General features: G+C 35.9%; 1 protein-coding gene across 1 annotated transcript in view; it reads right to left on the reverse strand.

The window, feature by feature from the left end:
* The window catches only part of LOC149806685 (uncharacterized), a 379,423-nt gene that overhangs the window by 179,828 nt on the left and 177,689 nt on the right, over positions 1-21,906 (reverse strand). The window contains exons 9-12 of the mRNA XM_089956535.1: positions 19,849-19,958; positions 15,049-15,166; positions 10,986-11,058; positions 7,588-7,899 (exon numbers count right to left, since the gene is read on the reverse strand). Of these exons, the coding sequence (XP_089812661.1) occupies positions 7,588-7,899; positions 10,986-11,058; positions 15,049-15,166; positions 19,849-19,958 (613 nt within the window). The remainder of the gene's footprint in view (positions 1-7,587; positions 7,900-10,985; positions 11,059-15,048; positions 15,167-19,848; positions 19,959-21,906) is intronic.

Genomic DNA, 21,906 nt, shown 5'->3' on the forward strand with positions numbered 1-21,906 from the left:
TCTCTTTGACATGTACCTTAGAACAAGGTATGTGGTCCTGAACAAATTTTTTTTACAAGAAACCATTATTCTCTTTTTTGATTTACTGTGACCTGGACCTCTGGTTTTATTACCCCAGAATCCATTGGTTTCTTTATCATCCCAAGTGCAAGTCATCCACTAAGTTTGGTCTGAGAATTTCATCTAAAACAAATGTTATTCTGCCAAACCCATTCCTCCTTGTGCCACAATAATATTCACCTTTATACCCCAAAACCAATAGACCTCTTCCATACCATAAACGCAAGCTCTTCACAAACATAGGTCAAGGTACATGGTCTAGGATTCAAACATTTTTTTTTTCACTCTGTGAACTATATCTTTGAATGTCTGACACAAAATAGGCTCTTTTTATACCCAATGTGCAAGTCAACAAACTTTTGAGAAAAGTACATGCCCAAGAACTGAAATTGTTGTGCAGGAAACATTTTACTTTGACCTTTGACATTAAAATCGACAGCGTTCTTCTTTACCATAATTACAAAGTCATCCAGAAAGTTTAGCAACAGTAGACAGTGGATAACTTAAGTTATTGACAGTGGTTAACTTAAGTTATTGTGCAAAAACGATTTTTCTTTTTTCAAATAATGAGACCTTTGGACCCCAAACAACAGGTTTCTTCCATGCATACTCTAAATGCAACCCAGTAAAAAAGTTTTGTAACCACCGATTGTGGAGAACTAAAGTTATTGTACAAAAATCATGTTGTTTTTCAGTCCCAATGACCTTGATTTTTTACTTTTTGACACCCGAATTGACGGCAGTCTTCCTAATTACACCCAAACTGATGGCATTCTTCCTTACCCCAGCTGCAAGTCATCCACAAATTCTGGTAACTGCAGGGTGTGTACATCTCTAGTCATTTTGTGGAAGCCAAATTGGAAACAGATGGAAGGATCATAATACACTCTAGCTTATGGTGGGCATTTCAATATGGCACTTACAGTACATTTTCCTATCTAACAGATATTCGAAATGCTTCAGGATTTCTTTAGTCAGATAGCCCTAGACTATGCAGCATGCTGCAGACAGTGCTTTAGTCAGATAGCCCTAGACTACACAGCATGCTGCAGACAGTGCTTTAGTCAGATAGCTCTAGACTATGCAGCATGCTGCAGACAGTGCTTTAGTCAGATAGCCCTAGACTATGCAGCATGCTGCAGATAGTGCTTTAGTCAGATAGCCCTAGACTATGCAGCATGCTGCAGACATTGCTTTAGGCAGATAGCCCTAGACTACGCAGCATTCTGCAGACAGTGCTTTAGTCAGATAGCCCTAGACTACGCAGCATGCTCCAGACAGTGCTTTAGTCAGATAGCCCTAGACTATGCAGCATGCTCCAGACAGTGCTTTAGTCAGATAGCCCTAGACTACGCAGCATGCTCCAGACAGTGCTTTAGTCAGATAGCCCTAGACTATGCAGCATGCTGCAGACAGTACTTTAGTCAGATAGCCCTAGACTACGCAGCATGCTGCAGACAGTGCTTTAGTCAGACAGCCCTAGACTATGCAGCATGCTCCAGACAGTGCTTTAGTCAGATAGCCCTAGACTACGCAGCATGCTGCAGACAGTGCTTTAGTCAGATAGCCCTAGACTATGCAGCATGCTCCAGACAGTGCTTTAGTCAGATAGCCTAGACTACGCAGCATGCTGCAGACAGTGCTTTAGTCAGATAGCCCTAGACTATGCAGCATGCTGCAGACAGTGCTTTAGTCAGACAGCCATAGACTACGCAGCATGCTGCAGACAGTGCTTTAGTCAGATAGTCCTAGACTACACAGCATGCAGCAGACAGTGCTTTAGTCAGATAGCCCTAGACTATGCAGCATGCAGCAGACAGTGCTTTAGTCAGATAGCCCTAGACTATGCAGCATGCTGCAGACAGTGCTTTAGTCAGATACCCCTAGACTACGCAGCATGCTGCAGACAGTGCTTTAGTCAGATAGCCCTAGACTACACAGCATGCTGCAGACAGTGCTTTCCTGGGTCTATTCTCCTACTTCAAAGATGTAATGGTTGCCACATCATAGCACACAATTAAATATAGTGATTCCTTGCTATAACAGACTGTTCAAGGAAACCATACAAATATATGGTTACATGAGGTCAGCTTATACTGTGGTACATTACACAGTGCTGACTGATTAGTAGAACAAAACGTTAGTTAAAGGTGTCCAAACATTTGCAGGACATGAAAAGTTTGTTTTACTTTCATTGCAATATTCATAGGTTATACAAATTTACTTCTGAAAATGTGTCACAAGACTTACGCAGTAGTGTACCAAAATTTACACTCATTACAGTATCATTATTATGGATGGGATCCATAACTATACCCATCTTATAAATGGGACCATGTTTATCAGTGGAAGGAAATTGATAACATGGTTTATTGTCACTGTAGCTGTATCGCTTCTGAACTCCTTGTCATTTTCCATTTAGGATATATCTGCCCGTATGTATATTATTCAAATGCATATTTCCATATTTCGACATATTTCATTTTATCTTCTTGTTTAATTTCTGTCTCTATCTCCCTCTCATCCTCTCACCAACAGGATGAACAAATCTTAAAAGGTGAGACTGTTCTGCACCATCTAGTACAGGGTTATGTAATCGAAGTATGCAAAGGTACACATCAAGAATGCACAACAATGAACCCCAAACAACAAAAAGTGGGCTCCTAGAACTCGCACTGGATAGAATTTGTTTTCCACACGACTCAAGCAAATTGTCAGTAACAACGTAATTATATGTTATGTTGCTATCTGATAATCTGTCACAATCATAATCACGTCTAAAAATAATACAGAAATCAGGCATCGATGAGTGTTGACTGCATCCCAAAATTAAGTGACAATCAAAATTTGGATACAGCATCTGTTACTGAAATAGACCGCAAGCTTGCCAACACACAAAAAACCATATTACTGCAAAAATAGACAAAAAAAGAAACTAAAATCCTTACATGCAAACTCACTATCATTATAATCTACTGTTTAATGATGTTTTGCTCTGAATTCTATTGGACCATTCTGCCACATCTCTACATAACCCCCACCCCAGTAATGGTCACTGTATCAAACCATCATTAATTTGCAAAAAAATCCACAATCTGAAGCATTATATATATACAGTCTAAATTTGTAAAAAAGTACTGACAGCCTAAAATAATTGTACAATTTCGAACTTTCTTTTTTTGATGTAATAATGCAGCCATTATTGCCATTATTAACATGGAATGGAGAAAGAAATCCATGCAAATTGAAGATTTTTGCTTTAAAAAAATGTGTGATTATTTAGTAGATATAAAGAAGCATTTCAATCGTGACACTACAATGTTTCCACTGCATTCATTAAATATTTTCTTATATCCTCTATGTGTTCAGTGAAGTACCACCATATTTAGAAAAATATTTGAGTATGATAATTGAAAAAGTGCAAGTCCCACCCAGGTGTGAAATTGGTTTTACAAGTATGTAGAGAAACGAATTTTGGAAAAAACTATTTAAAAAACCTATTAATAACAATAGTCTTCACATGCAAAGAAATTTTTAATATTTGGCAAGGAAATTGAATTTGCAAAAATATTAACAAAAATTGAATATAGTGAATATCATTAATCATGCACTTGCAAAAAATTTGTTACAAATACAGCTGAATGTAAAAGATCTGCATACATTTAATGATGCTAGAATATTATCATGAAACTGAGGAATGGTGAGCAATTTACTCACATAAAAATAATTCCCATCATCCAATTGATAGAAATAAGTCTAAAGTTCAAAAAAGGTGACTGGTCAACATGATGATCATAGTAAGTACTATATTAACAGTAATCCAAGAGTCCCTTGCAGGAACTGCAGCTCTACTGGGCAAAAAGAATTTCCAGGAATTCAAAATAAGACCCATTTCTTCCTTTAAACTATTAAGTGTTGAAACCATTTCCCAAATTTGTTGCTATGGTACACAAACTGGATAACAGCTTAACACCATTTTCATTCAGGACAAACTAAACATCATTAGAAGACTTTTGGCGAAAACCCCATGTCATAATGATCATCCACTGTAGGGGTGTAGTGACAAGAAGATTTCAAAGTTAGTCATCATGGCAGAGATACTGGCTGTATGACTGGCACTATTTTCATGTAGGGCTTGGTGAAATCCCCCATTATGAAGCTCATCAATTCAGTGGGGAGTAGTTAAAGAATTTTAAGATGGTCATGATAACCATATAGAACTATCACCATTATCATTTAGGACCAATTAGGTATCATAAAAAGTCTGTTGGAGAAAACCTAATGCTCATATAGGCATCTCTTTGGAGATAAGTAGAGATACAAATATTCTCATTATATGACTTTCCATCTAGGAGGATAAGGAACAACAAGATTTTCATGATGGCTGCAGTGGTGGCCATATTGGAACTTAGATCAGCACCATTTTCATTAAGATAAACTGGATATCATAAGAATTCTTCTGATGAAAACGCCAATTCAATTTTACTTTCTGTTCAATTAGAGTTGTGATAAGATGGCTGCTCTGGTGAATGTCAGATCAGTACCATTTTTATTTGGCATCAACTAAACATCATAAAAAGTCTTTCAGTGAAAACTCCATGTTGATATGACCATCCATTCAGGAGGAGTAGCTATAACAAGATTTTCAAAATGGCTATCATGGTGTCCAAACAGAATGTCAGGTTAGCACCATTTTTATTTAGGACGAAGACATCACGAAAATTCTTTACAGAAACACTTTGTGCTGATATGTCCATCCATGCCATAGAAGCAATGACAGGATTCTCAAGATGTCCATATTGGATGTCTGAGCAGTACTATTTTCATTTAGGACCAACTAGACCATGGGATAAATGTGTGTGTAATGTTTCAGGACACTCTTCCATGTAGTTTGGAAGAAGTAGTGATAACAAACTTGTGCAAACAAACTGACGACAGTTAAAAATGCCTGAACTCCCATTTAAACTGAGATCATAATCACTAACAGCTGTAAAGTATGTAAATGGTACAGCCGAAAAAGTTCTCTATCTTTCCTTAAGAAGTGCTACTGGAAAGCTCTGGAATCAGGTTTAATAATTTATATTATCTGATATTTAACTCAATCTATGTTGTGGTCAGATAAATTAAAATTCTTAGAAATTGGGGAATCTGTATCATTATGGATATCCCTCAAATATTCTTTTATTCTGAACTTGGAATTCCCTTTTAGTCTCACATACGCATTGTTTGCCACATTTAGTTCAGGTGAGTAAACAGATGACACTACATGTGGTACAATGTCTTCTTAGTTTTGATTTATTCTGAGGTTCATAAATGTGCTTCTAATGATTTATGATTTATCCATTTTACTGCAGAAACTGCAGTTAACGGTCTCGCAATCTAATACTTAGCAAATGTTTTACTAGTTAGGACTCGATGCTGGCTAGTTATTATTAATTGGTTACTAAGTTTATAACTAATTATCTGTGCAAATATCAGTTGATCTTGAAAAATCTCTGGCAGACTCAATTTCACAATAGGCCAGAGATTTTTTATTGCAAGTTTAAGGGAATAATTATCTTTATCATATGCAAAAATAGTGTTGCACCAGAATGTACTGAGATATTCTGAATTTGTTTCAAATGTTCTGAATGATCTAGCTGGCTTACTTTCTGAAAAGCCTGTTAAAATCATAGTTACGGATAGCCTCTTCTTTCATAAAATTTAATTAAATTGGAGGCACGTTTTTCAAAGTCTGATTGTTTAGAACAGATTTGTCTAATGCTTAATAATTTGCTAAATGGACCGGATATTTTACAGTGGTATGGATGGTAGGAATCGTAGCATGGATAACAATGTTTATCTGTAGGTTGACAGTATAAATCGAATATTATTGTGTTATTTTCATGAATAACTGTAGTACATGTATCTATGAATGTGATTTTGTCCTTAGAATACTTTATTGTAAACTTAATAGTGTTATGGCAACTGTCTCCGCATCCACATCCAATCAGTCTTCATTTTCCCTAAGCGACTGATAACAGACAACAGACCATCCCATAAGCTATGACCAGTAAAGTTCAAAGCTGCAGTAGTTACATTCACAAAATTCTATCATACATTTGGTCCACTTATAGTCAAAAGTGCAATAACTTTTACAAAACTTAAGGGAACATGAAGACTTCTCAATATGTGTACACAATCAATAAAAAAGCCATTAAAAATTTGTGCTCACAAAATTCTGTCTTGTACTGCATTCTGCTGCCAGATAACAAGGCCAATAACAACAACAAAACTGGGGGAGGAGAGTGATTTGTTGATATCTGCTTCTGTTTTTCTGGGCTCAAGTCAGTACCGACCATGGAATTGCCCCAGTTCAGTAGAATACTAGAATATGGGTTATATGTAGTAAGACTGGGATTAACCCACCCAAGGAGATTTTTGTATTCTTTAAGTGAGTAGCACCCAGACAGAAGCCAAATTTATTAATGTTTTTACATCTGTTGCGGAAGGTTCTCCATACTCCAGATTAACCACTACAATACCATGATGTCTAGAATTAGATAATGTTGTTTACATGATTAGGATATTATAGATCTGCTGGCTAAAGAGAATGAATAGTCTACAAATTATTTTTATGTAATTAATCACAAAACATGCCAATGTAAATGGACTTCTGATCTTGTGGATAAATGGCACTAAGCTACAACATAAACAGGACATTAACAAGTATGGCAGAAACCATGTGATTTATTGAAGACTGCATCTTTGGGTGATGACCATGTTATTTTAATAACTTTCCATCAAAATTGATGGATCAAATGTGCTAATGAGATTGTTCATGTTTCAAGACAAAAAGAGAAATAACTGTGACAAAAATTGCAGGAGCAAAGTTATTTGTTGACATGTGCATTGTTAGTCAATGACCATAACAATGACCACAGTCAATGACCATAACAATGACCATAGTCAATGACCATAATAATGAACAGTCAATGACCATAATAATGAACAGTCAATGAACATAGTCAATGACCATAACAATGACCATAGCCAATGACCATAGTCAATGACCATAGTCAATGACCACAATAATGAACAGTCAATGACCATAATAATGAACAGTCAATAACCATAGTCAATGACAATAACAATGACCGTAGTCAATGACCATAATAATGAACAGTCAATGACCATAGTCAATGACCATAATAATGAACAGTCAATGACCATAACAATGACCATAGTCAATGACCATCATAATGAACAGTCAATGACCATAGTCAATAGCCATAGTCAATGACAATAACAATGACCATAGTCAATGACCATACTAATGAACAGTCAATGACCATAGTCAATGACAATAACAATGACCATAGTCAATGACAATAACAATGACCACAGTCAATGACCATAATGGCACTCTATCAAAAACTGCAGGATTAGTGGTGCTAATGTGATTGTGGCAGACAGAAAGACAGACATAAAGACATGAGGATTACAATTACAGAGGCAGAGGGTATAAAAATGATTGTCAATACCAACCTCTGAGAGACATAAATATGGGATCACTCCTTTCTATCTCCAAGGAGGCAGCTGTGGGTAAAATATTTGTGATGGGTTGAGAACCACCCTCTTCTAGAAACTTTGCACTAAATTCATATAGGTCCGCTGGAATTTGATCCGCATGTAATGAAGACTTGGAGTTATTATACAGAGATGGATCTGGATTTATGAAGATACTGGCCCCTGTTATAGGGTGGTGAGATAAAAAGTCCTTGTCAAAAGGACTTGTTTGAAATGGACAATGCAGTTCTGGCTCCTCTCCTTCAGAAAGAGTACTCTTCTTTCTCTGTTCTGAAAATAAAAAATGTTAACATATCAGACAGTATTTCAAGTACTATCCATTCTGACAGGATTTAACATTTCTCTATTGTATGTAAGATATATGAAAAGAGAGAACAAATTTAGTTGCGAGAGCTTTTCTTCAACCCCACTGCTAACTTTTTTTACTGAACCCTCTGGGACCCCACAAGATGACACCTGGTCATGTGACTGGTCAGTATGCAAGTCCAAATTGTTTGTCAGTTTGTGGTTTCAGCTACTAACAAAGTTTGTAGTTTTTCCATTAAATTCAAGGTTCTTTTTGTACAAGACAATTGAACTCAAAATGATGATCTGTGTGCACAAATGACTCCCACTGCACATGGATGTTTTATTTTTAAAAAACAGCTGTGTCCAGGTTACAGATGAACAAAGGGTTTTGTTCTTGTTGTAAACACTGCAACTATATCTCAAGTGTCTCCAAAACTGTGCACATTATCATAGATGATTCATGACCACGAAGCTGGACATGTTCTTGAAGCACATTTTTGCACATGATCCCCGAGATGGGCATGTTATTTATTCATGATCCCAAGTTGGCCATTTTATTAGAGCTCCTTCTTACAACAGAATGAACAGTTGTTAGAACCACAAACTGATCTCTTAGAAATGGCAACATGAGCTGGCAATCAAAAATAACTTTCTCTGTCTTCATATGTAAAGAGTTATAGGTTACTTCATTTGTGCAGTATATCCATCTAACAAAATAAGTTCATATTTTCCCATAAAAATGAAGTAACCATTTTTTTATATGCTCATTTTTCTTATTCTACCTAAGGATTAATTGTACAAACAAAACATACTACAAGAAACAAAGTAACTGAATGTATGCCATATTCCAAATTAAATACACAAGCGCAGATTCATCATTACACAACAACATTATTAATGTGCACATAACTCTGCCCAGATAAATCTGAACTTAGTTGCGCGCTAGATATAACTTATGAAAGAAAATGGCATTTTGGTCTACTTAAAATTGAAATTTAGATTCATATTGTGAATGAATGCGCATTGCAACAACTTTTCCATTTGATCTGGAATTATTAGACTTTGGTATTTTTTTAGATTCTACGAAATTTCGTGATTATGGACTGGATTCATCTGTGCAAATTCTACATGAAATACATCAGACTGAAATAGCGAGGGAGAAGCATGTCGACATCTGCAAAGGTGTTTCTGTTTTGTCACTGAATATTTGAAATCATAATGTGGAAAAAATATGAAGTCTTTCAATTGCAATTATCAAAAAGACGCTATGGAATTTAATGTTTTTATCATTTTGAGTGCAGTAAGGAGGATGTAATTGCACTTGGAATATAGTCAAAATTACAGTACAGTTTTGAAATGTGTAATCAAACTTGAGAACCCATGACATGGCTCATGTAACTCAGATTTGCACAACTAAGAAAGGAAATTCAGAATGTAAAACTGTAAGTGTATTTTTTGTCATTCTTATTACCAGCTAAAGAAGACAGTTTATGCCCTGTCACTTGCATGCTATTTGTAGGTACCCAGCAGTTTTATTAAATCTGGCATCTCCTGCCTAAATCCAAAACATTGTAACAAAAAAGTTGTCACAGAATGTAGCAAAGCAGCTGGTATGTGGTAGTCCACGAAATACCTGCTTTAGTTCATTCAGAAACAAATGTAATCAACCAAAACGTAAACCGCCTACTATGTGAGTGTACATGATTTGTTTACAAAAAGTGCTGGCCATCTGCATCCATTGTTTGTTTACAACAGAAAGTAGTTCCTTTGTGAGTGCAATATTAAGTTGCACCCAAGTTCAGTATCATAAAATACTGAACAATTCTGACATTGCAAACAGAGAAATAAATGAGCAAATAATAATCAACATTATTACACCCACATGTATTCATTGTTGACAGGTTAACTGTTCATTTGGCACATATATGCATATCACAAAATGTTTGGTGGAAACAAATGCTAAGAACAAATATACACAATAAGCCTACTTTTCAAATACTTTGATCTGCTTATGTAAATAATGGCAAACTATGTGGGAATATTTGTGTAAAATCCCTGAATTATTTCTTTTTGTAATGGTCACCCATGACAGCAAGAAAGGTAACTCCTTGCAGCACATGGCTACATAAAAAATAACAATGATATTGGTAATATATATATTGGATTAAAAAACACAACAAAAAAATTCATTTTATGAAATTGCAGATGTTTATTATAAGGAATCAGATAATATAATTCATTTTCATACACAGTGTTTGAAATAAGAGGCAAAAATTCAATCACTTTCCTGAATTTGGAAGAAAGAAATGCAATTCAAGTCAATTTCTCTATGAATACCAATATGAATTTTATCCCAACGAAGAACAGCTAGGGGCACTCTATCGTGTTTCTCAATTTAATAACATAACATGGCTGCCCACCGACTCCCCCTGGGTCTCATCTTGTATCCTGTGTCCTCACTAACGATTGACCATTCTCATTGTTGACCTATGCATCAACTTGTGTGACCCCTAAGGGTACTAAAGGTTCAATGAAATTATCATCAACTTCAGCTGGGTAAGTATTGTTTAATTTTCCAATTAATTTCATGTAATGATACATGTCTAAACCAAATTTAACCAGATTTAAAACAGTCTCTCATATACAAGTCACAAAGTTTTTTTAACAAGAAATGTGTCATGAGTTTGTCAAAAGAACTAAACTCTACAATATACAACATTTTATTGATAATGAAAGATAGTTATATATGATACATATTATCAAAGGACAACACAAAAAAAAATTTATGTCATAAATGTTCAGAATGTAAAAATTGAAGACATAAAAGCAGCAATATGAATGAAGATAAAGCTGCAGTCCTATGACTATCCACCCAGATTAAATTAATTACAAACCATTCACTTAATGATGCATTGAAACTTAGTTTGAAATTTAGTTATGAAAGAAAACTCAATTTACAATGGACTCTATGGAATGGTAAGAAAGACCGCAATTGCTGTAATTATGAATGAAAATCTTTTGAAAAATTAACGTTTTAAATAGCTAATGAGGATAGCGTTTTTAAATACCTTTTCTTTCTTCATACAACTGATGAAAAGGATCTGGGTCTTTTGTTGCTTTTGTATGGCTAGAACTTTGTTGCTGTGAATAAAAATGGAAGAATTCTTACTAAATACATTAAGTATTAGGACACTTGTTTAACTTTCATGTAAATATTTCATCCTGCTGCAAGAGATATTCAGAGGTGGGAGGGTGTTGGTTTTGAGGGGAGGGGAGAACAAACAATTTATGAAATGGTGTCTCATCTGTGCCAATCTGCACTAAAACATCTATGCATTTCCTTATATCTACCTGAGCAGCATATATATGTATTTATTAAAGTATTCCAGTACACTCAAGTTATTTTATAGAAAAACAAGGCACCTGACGTTAAATTTTTCCAATCTTTGTCTTCTAGAGGGCAACCAATCTGCTGGGTAAGGATAAGGCATGTCTAAGTGTCTTCATCATGCTTCAAAGAAAAGATGAAGGGCAGCTGACAACAGATATCTCCTTCAGCAGGCTGAAGGAGGCTGCTGTTGAAGGGAGGAAGGATAGAAAGGAAGTCTTCATCGAACTTAGGCTCATGGGAGGCAAGACTACGCAAAGCAATATCTGTTGTGAGGGGGAGACTTGGTGTTAGGATGGACTTTGACCAGTAACTACTCAACAGGTGGTGAGAGTAACTCTCCAACCTCTTGGGGTATTTAAGGATAAAGGTCTGTCTCCCTCTCCTTTCTGACTTACTTCATAAGAGGATGATGTATATCAATAAACTGCAGTATCAACCATGAGGTCAAGGCCCTGAAGTATATGGTTACATGCAGAGAAAGGGGAATCACTTTAATGCAGTGGAAGGCCTCAAATACAAAAGGGGTTTAGAGACATAATAGGAAGTGGGGGGGGTTCCAATCTGATTCCCTTCCCTAATCTGGAGTCTATATGCTGATTCCCAATCATCAGTGAAATGAAACAGCAGTCTGGAGAGGGAAATTTTGACCTGAACCATATCCCCATACCGTACCTATAATAGGTGACCAGCCAATGACTAGTCAGGTGACTCAGTTCAGTACAAAGACCCTTCCCTAGACCCAACAGACTTGCAATGAATCTCTCTACATATTGGGTGACTTGATCCAATTGCCTACAATGGGCACTGGTGGGTGGGGGTGCTGCTGTCCCTCAAGGCAATGGGGGTGGGGCAACTCTGCCATTCTAGATGAAGGAAGGTGCTGCTCCTCCCTCACTGGTGGGCAAGAACTTATGTCTCAGTGCAAAATAGATGGTGCTGTTCCTTCCTCATGGGAGGGCACCACAACTCACTCTCTGCCTTCACGGATTAGTGTGGATGATGCTGCTTCTTAATGTCATCTCCCTTGGGCATGGACCCAATGACCCTAAGAGTCTTTGAAGAGACTTTGGTAATCCTTTTCTGAGACCCCAAAATATCGGATGATGACCAGGAAAAACATGTCTGCATTTAGCAAGGTCCCAGAGTGTCTGACCAAAGGCTGCAAAACGGACAATCATACATCCAATTACAGCAAGTACAAGACAGGCAAGTGGGATGGTTATCCCAGGGGGCTTTCCAAAGGCCACACTTACCTAAATGTACACCCTGATCAGCCATCTGCCAGAAAATGCTAAAAGATTTACAGAAACTTCTATGCAAGCAGTATCTAAAAATGTATTTGTGTGGACAAAGTCAATGCTAATTTGATAACAGTATGAACTCACCTTTTCTTGTCTCAAAGAATTAAAACAATCACCAAAGTTTTGATACATGCATGTAAGCAATGCTAAGCTCAGTACAGAAGATTAAAGAAATAAAATCAACTAATACTGAAGATGAATAATTTGCAAAATCCCAGCTTAGTTGTTGTTGTTATAGGGTTTAATGCCATTTTTCAGCACACGATAGGTTATACATGGCGGCCAGTATTAATGGACCCAGGAAAACCCCGGAAAGAACCACCGACCTACGAGAAGCTACTGGCAAGCTTTCTCACATACCCACATTAGCCGAATCTGAGACTCGAACCCACGCAGACAGAGGTGAAATGGCATTGGCCCGTAACGGAGAGCACTTTAGACCACTCTGCCACTCGCCCCCCCCCAGCTTAGTAAGACTGCTAATAATAAGGAATACTACACTATCCTATGCTTATTTCTGAGAATGATCTTGTGTCTGATCATCGAACACAATGCAAAAGGATAAACTGGTGTGTGAACTGCTTTTCATAAAAATGGCACAAGACACATTAAAAGTAATGCAAATAACTACTATTCATTACTGTAATAAAATAAAACAGAATAACAGATTAGTCTGTAGATCAACTTTGCAAGGTCAGGGATGACTAAACACCTAACCTAATTCTCAAAAAATATTTCTTATGCTAGCAGCCTTGTGGGATAAGAACCTTATATGCAGAGTTATACAAAACATAATGAGACAAAGGTGCAAAATCTCAACCGACCTAAATCGAACAAACAAAAAATACTTGATTACAGGTAATTGTATGCAATGAAACTATGCACATAACGAAAAAGCTAAATCTGCAACAACACAGGAAATAAAGGCAATTTCTCTTTGACATAAATTGAAGCAGCAATAATGTCTGTGGTTGGGAAAAGATGGAGGATAGTGCACATGGACAAGGTAGCTGAATGGCCTGGACTAGGGGCATTCTGGAACTCCGGAATATTCCAGTCACCCTATGGGAGGATGAATTCTCATACAAAATTCAGGGTATTTTAAATCTGAAAGTCAGCTAAGCAAAAGATAGAGGTTATGTATTAGGTATATTAAAACAACTGTTTCCAGGTCTGTGAATTTTTTCTTTTCTTCAGCCATATATGATGGCGTATCAGCATTATATGTCCAATATAAAAGGCATTTATGCCAGGATGCTATATATTAAATCTGGTTGAATTGTGTTTAAAAGATTCGTTTTAGATCAGACCATATACACCAACCCCAACCCAACCCTCCGAGAGGTGTTAAGTGTAATTGTTGCTATTATAAATAGCAAAAAAGTATAATTTGGGTGTATATATTACATGCCAGAATTACAGCATGTCTGAAAACGATATTGTTACTACTAACTTGGTTCTACAGCTGGTTAAAATTCTTGTCACAAAGGGCAACTAGTCTACATGTGTAATTTTCACTAAATGGTCGTGTACTGGAATTCTGCAGTGATCATGGTCAGGTGCTCAGTGTTGTATTACATTAATCTCATGTTCTTCTTTTAAAGTTTGTAATGTGGTGTTGATTTGTCCTTTTTTATCTGATACATTTTGAAGTTTGAAAAGATCCATCTGCTCTAACATTTTCTGTCACATTACATCCACAATTTGCACTATAAAAAGTTTCAATTAACATGTGGCACCATTTTCTTTAAAAGTATAGACTGATTCACTAACTAGCTTATAAATAAAATGAAATGAATCTGTTAGGCAAAGTTTACAAATTACCCGTCTGTTTCTTGGAAATGGGTCATACACAGTGCTATAAATAGCAAATAAGGAATGTACTTGTATGCTATTCTTAAGCAGCAGTCACATTTTTAAGAATATTCTCAAATTTGTATGAGAAAAATTAAAGAGACAATAATAATACAAGTGTAATCCATATGCAGTCCAGATTTTCCTTTTCTAGGTTGGTTTCTTATGTGTGCAGAGATCAGCATCTTCATAAACCCGAATTAGACCCTAACATCTGGATGCATTCTGTAAAATTTGGTCGAATTCTGTTCAAAAGAAGGCATTTAAAGATTCTTCTATATTTAGTAATGGCATACATACTTGATGGTGGATCAGCTACTTGAATGGCTTTCATTTAAAAAAAATTCTCTGCTAATTTTGTTTTAAAACTGTGCATTGGGATTTTATTGTGAAGAAGTACAACCAGTAATTGCTAATGAACAATGGACAACACAAACTAGATGCAGCACCATACCATAAGCTCACTTACCGTATGCCCAGGTGAGGTAAAAACAAAACACTATTAAGAAGAGTTACTTTAGTAAAAAGAATAATAATTTATATTAATTATAAATTAAATTGTGATAAAATATTATTTTAACCAACCTGCCTGATTTCATCTAATTCTAATTTCATCAACCGCGCATCCTCTTGGAGTCCTTTCTGTTCCTCCAGAATCACTCGAACAGTCTCCTGGCGCACTCTGGCATGCTCCTGTTTTAATCTAAAGATAAAGGTGACAGATGTCAAATCAAGGAATAATTCATCAGAATTTTAAAAAGTACTTGAAAATTATTGTCCTGCCACTGGTACATGAATTTGAGACCAGTATGGTGACCACATCACTGCACTGACTTGTGTACATATCAGGGGCCTATGGCCTGTACCTAGGAATAATAATAATAATAATAATAATAATGATATTAACGAAGTGCCACAATTAGCCGCATGGAACTAATCCTATTTGTGGCCATCTATTGTTTTTATATTTACATATATAGCAATGATTGGCACACATGATAAAGAAAAGCACATATAATTCTCAATTCTTTCTAGTAGGAAAAAAGCAAGTAATAATAAGCCACATTTAGATATAAACCTTATAAACAGATATATAGTAGAAACATGCTCCAACAAGGTCTCTAAGTCTCCAACAAGGTATATTTAGTCTCCAAAAGGTCTACTAGACTCCAACAAGTTCTACAAGACTCCAACAAGTTCTACAAGACTCTAATAAGGTCTAAACAGTCTCCAACAAGGTCTATACAGTCTCCAACAAGGTATATTCAGTCTCCAACAAGGTCTACAAGACTTCAACAAGATATATACAGTCTCCAACAAGGTCTATACAGTCGCCAACAAGGTCTACAAGACTTCAACAAGGTATATACAGTCTCCAACAAGGTCTATACAGTCTCCAACAAGATATATACAGTCTCCAACAAGGTCTACAAGACTTCAACAAGGTATATACAGTCTCCAACACGGTATATACAGTCTCCAACAAGGTATATACAGTCTCCAACAAGGTCTACAAGACTTCAACAAGGTATATACAGTCTCCAACAAGGTCTATACAGTCTCCAACAAGGTCTATACAGTCTCCAACAAGGTATATACAGTCTCCAACAAGGTCTATACAGTCTCCAACAAGGTATATACAGTCTCCAACAAGGTCTATACAGTCTCCAACAAGGTCTACAAGACTTCAACAAGGTATATACAGTCTCCAACAAGGTCTATACAGTCTCCAACAAGGTCTACAAGACTTCAACAAGGTCTATACAGTCTCCAACAAGGTCTATACAGTCTCCAACAAGGTCTATACAGTCCAACAAGGTCTACAAGACTTCAACAAGGTCTATACAGTCTCCAACAAGGTCTATATTGTCTCCAACAATGGGATGTGATCACTAGTATCAATCCCAAGAAAATGTTAATTTTGTCTCTTTTCTTCCATACTTGAATATACATGATTTTTGGAGTCTTTAAGCAGTGTGTAGACCTTTCTTTTAATTCTAGATCTAATATGTCATTAAATAAACACTACTAGGAGGGTCACACAAATAGGTCAGTTCTGCCCATACATTTTACAATTTCTTGAAGAATACATATATGTCTGAATGAAATAATTGCTAGAATATACACAAAATACTTAATGAACTTTTACATTCAAAACATTTCAATTCCTCCCGTTTGATGGCTATATAATCCTAACAATCAAAACAAAATACGGGCATCACCACGAGTAGACTTCCCAATACTTGTCTTGAAAAGTCTGAGAAATTTTCATAAACATGGCACTATGGCACAGAAAAAAGTATTTTAAAAAAAATATAAACATGAAAAAAATTGATAAAACTTTTTTAGGTATGGAATGGCCATTATTTATGCAGCAAGGATTGGAATCTCTGTCTCTCTCTCTGCCCGCTGGAGATTACTTTCCTGTTCATAGCTTAGAAACTGTTAATCACCAGAATAGTCGAAAATTTATGCAGACAGCATCAAATCCTTTATCTGTTACCCCATGGGGTCATTACTTGGAAATCAGTGAGAGCCAGCCCAGTGTAGCTCAGTGATTAAGGCTTAAGACTAGAAGGCTTTTGCGTTCAATTCCTACCAATAAATCAGTATGAATCAAACAACCAAATTTCTTGGGATGTTCTTCTTTTTAGGGCATGGGTTTCTGTGCTCTCAGAAACAGAAATTTGGAAGTTTCTCTAAAGAAAAGAATTTTTTGAAATGTTAAAAACATAAAATACAAGTTAAAAATAACTTATAACTAATGGCACTAAATATACAACAATGACATAAAATAATGCATATATATGTGACAACAATGAAAACAAATCTTTCAGGCACCTCAATATTACAATACCATTCTAAATTTGTCAATGGCATTGGTTAATATTTGTTCTGCAATGAAAGATGGTGATAGTATTATTCTGCAATATATATCATACTGGTGAATGGGAGTCAAGTGTCTTGCTGAATAACAAAATACAGTGAATTCAATTACAAGATCACATACACTCCATACTTTTTAAATTTGTGCGTGTGTGTGTGATTTGGATTTTTTATGTAGCTTTAACAATTTTTCAGTCACATCACAACGATGTCTGCAGTGTGACAGTTTATAGTGATGTCTAGCACACTAACCTCTTAATGCTGAGCGCCAAGTGAGGCAGCTGTTTTTGTAGTCTTTGGTATGACTTGACTGGGGATCGAACCAACGACCTCCCGCATCCAAGGTGGAAACTCCAACCACTAGGCCACCGGAGCATTCTCCTATTTTTAGTAATAGTAGCCATACTTGATTGTGGATCAGCATCATTTGTACTTTATCTCAAACTTTGTCAAATGTTGTAGTGTGGATTTTTGAAAGTCAAAGATTTGTTGAGCTAGTGACCACATCATGATGGAATGTCATTTAAAAAAAACTTGAGACCTGCATACCATGTTTTCTGCCAAATTTGGCCAAATTATGTAAAAAATATATAAAAAGAAGTTATTTAATTTTTTTTCTTTCTTTTATCAGCAACATTTGAAAAAATTTGAAAGACCTTTAAAACGTAATGATTTCATTTTTAATTTGGTCAAATTCTGTTGAGTACAGCTATTGAAAAGAAATCATTTCAAGTTGGGGTTTTTCTTCAGTAATGAGGACTTCATTTGCTCGTGGATTGGCATCATATGGAACAAATTTAAATCGATGACAGAATGCTTTCTGTCAAATTTGTATTAGCACACTTAATCATCATAGCTGATTCTGAAACAACAAGATAACAGAGAGAAAGAAAAAGAGAAAAACATAGTTAAATGTTTTAAACATACAAGAGATGCATGCTATGCTGGGGGTGATGAATAAATAGTGTGCACGAACACAAACTCAACATGTTCTAATTCAACCTAGCCATGTAGAGCATTCAGAGACAGCAAAAACTAAGTTTGCATAGGTGAAAAAAATTCACATACAGTGTGACCCCTCTATAGCACGGTAGTTGGAACCCATAGAACCCAACCATGTTATAGACTGAGCCATGTTATAAGCAGCCAAGTCAGTTTGCTTTAGAAAATGATGCACATAACTCCCAAAAAAGTTTGCGGGGGTTGGGGAGTAATAAGTAAGTAATAAATGTGGGCAGTAAAATATGTGCTTCATTGGCACAGTTACCATCTTAAATCGATGCATATTAAATGAGAAATACACCTGTAGTGAAAACAGAGAAGGCATATATATAATATTTTGCTTTATTTAGGGAAACCACGGATCAGTACATATATGTGTATACTGTTTATATATACATGTCTAATGTACAGCATGAATAGAGTATCAACACTGTGCATTCACCCACGAATCTCATCACATACATTGAATCCACAATACAAGTAATTCCATCGAAAAATTATGCACACACACAGATTTACAAGATTCAATAATTTTGTCACAGGTCATAAGGGTCTGAATGCAGAGTTATTACCCTTTGTTTACATATTATAGCCAGAAAAGACAAATTCATGTCTTTGGAAGGGAGGGATTTGGGAGATTGTAGGGCTTATATTCTGATGTTAAGGTGATAGAGGAATGTATTCGAAGGAAAAATAATAAACCTTTTTAAAATTGTAGGGTCGTTTAGGAAACTCTGATGGGCTTGAAGCAAAATAAAGGGCATATTTTAAGTGTGATACAACTGTATTATGCTGGGGAAGCATTCACAAATGAACCTAGTTTAACTGTTCTGCTTTCTTATCAGCTAACACCAGGCTATCCCAGAGTTACAACTGGTCATGTTTCCAACTCACACAGAGAAAGTTTTTGTTAAAGTCTTTTTGAAAAATGGAGATTCAGGTGTGATTTTTTTTTTTTTCTTATAACAATTCTGGTCATATGACATAGGTATCTGCAGTGTTGCAATTTATAGTTATGTTTAGCACTTGAGCATCATGCCACAGACATGTGGCATCATGTCCCACCCAGTCACATAGGACACCGGACTGACTAGTTCCAACACTAACCTCTCAATACTGAGCTCCAAGCAAGGTAACTGATAGTACCATTTGGTATGACTCAGCCTGGGTTTGAACCTGTGACCGACTGATATCTGAGACAGATGCTCTAACCACTTAAGCCAACAGAGCCAGCAGAGATTCATGATATACACATGTATCATAATAACAAGAAGAAGCATACTTGCTTTCGATAGACCTATGTGGCTGCAGGTAAAAAAATACAAAACAAAATAAAAATAACTAGTTTTAAATAAAAGTGACTGAATGGAACAAGAGATCCCCATGTCCTGGAGTTTCTCAGACCCTATATAATTACAGAATAAAAAAAGATCTGTTTATTCCATGGTGCTATTTTCAGAAAGGAAATATTCTATAAATCCATCTATGACATTATACCTGTAGATGACTTCCTCTACTTTTTCAATGTTTCTTTCCTCTCTTTCCTTGTATCTCTGAAATTCCTCATCTGAAACTATGGGCTGGTCCAAGGATTTACAGGCTTCAACCTAACAAAAGATAAAGCAATAACATTTGAGAATAAAGACTACTTTTTTAAAATAATACCATAAACACTGATTACCTGGAACCACTTGGAAGACAATGTTTTCCTTCAGAAAATTTGTCGTTCAGATATCAATTTTAATTAATTTGGAATTCAAATTTTCGAGGGGACATGGTGGAAGTCCTTAAAAGCAAAATATTCTGACATTTAGCTTCTGGATACTATAGTTAGTGTAAGTCTATCTCAGCAGAAGAAATTGGAGTTACTTGAACTATAGCAATAGGTGATTGGCACAGGGTCCAGCTCACTCAAATTTCAGCAATGTTGGATTACGACTAAATTTGGCATTAAGCTTTACACTGATGCAACCTTGAACAACTTTAATATCCAGTGTTCCACATCATTAAAAACATATGCTCCCAGCTGCATGTCCTCATTTGGTACCCAAAGCTTAACATTACAAATGAATAATGGATTTCAACCAAATTTGTCATGCACATTTATATGAAAGAGAATCTGAAGGAGTTTAATTTTCAGGATAACAAGTGATCGCTCTGGTAGCCTAAGTGGTTAGTGTCTGCCTCAGATGTGGGAGGCGACGGGTGCGAACCCCGGCTGAGTCATACCAAAGACTTATAATAATGGCACTAGCAGCTGCCTCACTTGCACTCAGCATTAAGAGGTTAGTGCTAAGACTGGTCAGCCAGATGTCAGGATAATGTGACTGGGTGAGACATGATGCTACATGTCTGTGGCATGATGAACCAGTGCTCAACATCACTATAAACTGCCACACTGTAGACATCATAGTGGTATGACTGAAATACTTTTAAAGCTACGATAAAAATCTAAATCACACACATATACACACACACAGGATAACAAGTCTTGCTTTAAAGGAGTTATGTCCCCTGATAATGCATTCCATTAACTTTGGTTACACATTCAAAATTCCTCTGTTCAAGATTCTGTCAAGCAAACACTGCTGCAGAAACCAAAGTCTGAAGGACAGTCAATCAATAACTCTTGACAATGAGGTCTTGGAATAATAGAAGAAATTGAACTTATTCCAAATCTCATTAAGTTTTGCTGCAGAAACCTTAATCAGGAGCCAGATTTATCTAGGATGCACAACTGCAGGATTCACAATAATACCTCCAAAACAGACAAGAAAAATCATTATGCATCATAATTGTAAACACCACTTATCTCTTGTAAAATGAACCTTCTGTATTTAGACAAATTGACCCTTTTTTCAATGAAGGGAGAAAGAAAGTAGGATAAGAACGGATTTCTGCCCCAAATTAGATTTATATTAAACATTATAAACTATCTATATAAATATTAAATACGTATAGAATTTTTTATCCAGAATTGCTTTTACGAAAGGAGGGTAGCCATAGAAATTGTGAAAAAAAAGATGCATCTAAAATTGAGCATTTGCATACAACATGCATCATAGTCAATGATAAATACCCATTTTTGTTTTGCATCGTTGTTAAATAATGTGTTCATTGCCATTAAGTATAGCTGATCACCTCTTTTATTACCAAGTGTCGCTTTGCTTATGTTTGTGCTTAATACTAACATTCATATCAAATCCATGCCAGAATCACTCTCTAAAGGATAATTTATAGATTTTAAAAATATTCAAAACTTCAGTACTTTGTTTATATATGGAGAGGGTTTATTTCATTAAAAATCTGATCAGTATACAAGAGTATCCCATAAATAACACATTTTATACAGGTCCTGTAAGAGTTCACTATGAAGACACTGAACACATAAATTTAATTTGCAGCAACCATCATTGTCTTATTAGAATTAACATGGTCATAATTTGTGACCATTTTACCCCCAATCTTTATTACCCTGAATTTATGTCATCAACAAAGTCTGAACAATGTTCTTATTCTAGAAAATAAATTATTCTGAGAAATCCATATTTAGGA

Source organism: Sinohyriopsis cumingii, chromosome 1, assembly GCF_028554795.1.
Source record: "Sinohyriopsis cumingii isolate HCF-2022 chromosome 1, ASM2855479v2, whole genome shotgun sequence".
NCBI lineage: Eukaryota > Metazoa > Mollusca > Bivalvia > Unionida > Unionidae > Sinohyriopsis > Sinohyriopsis cumingii.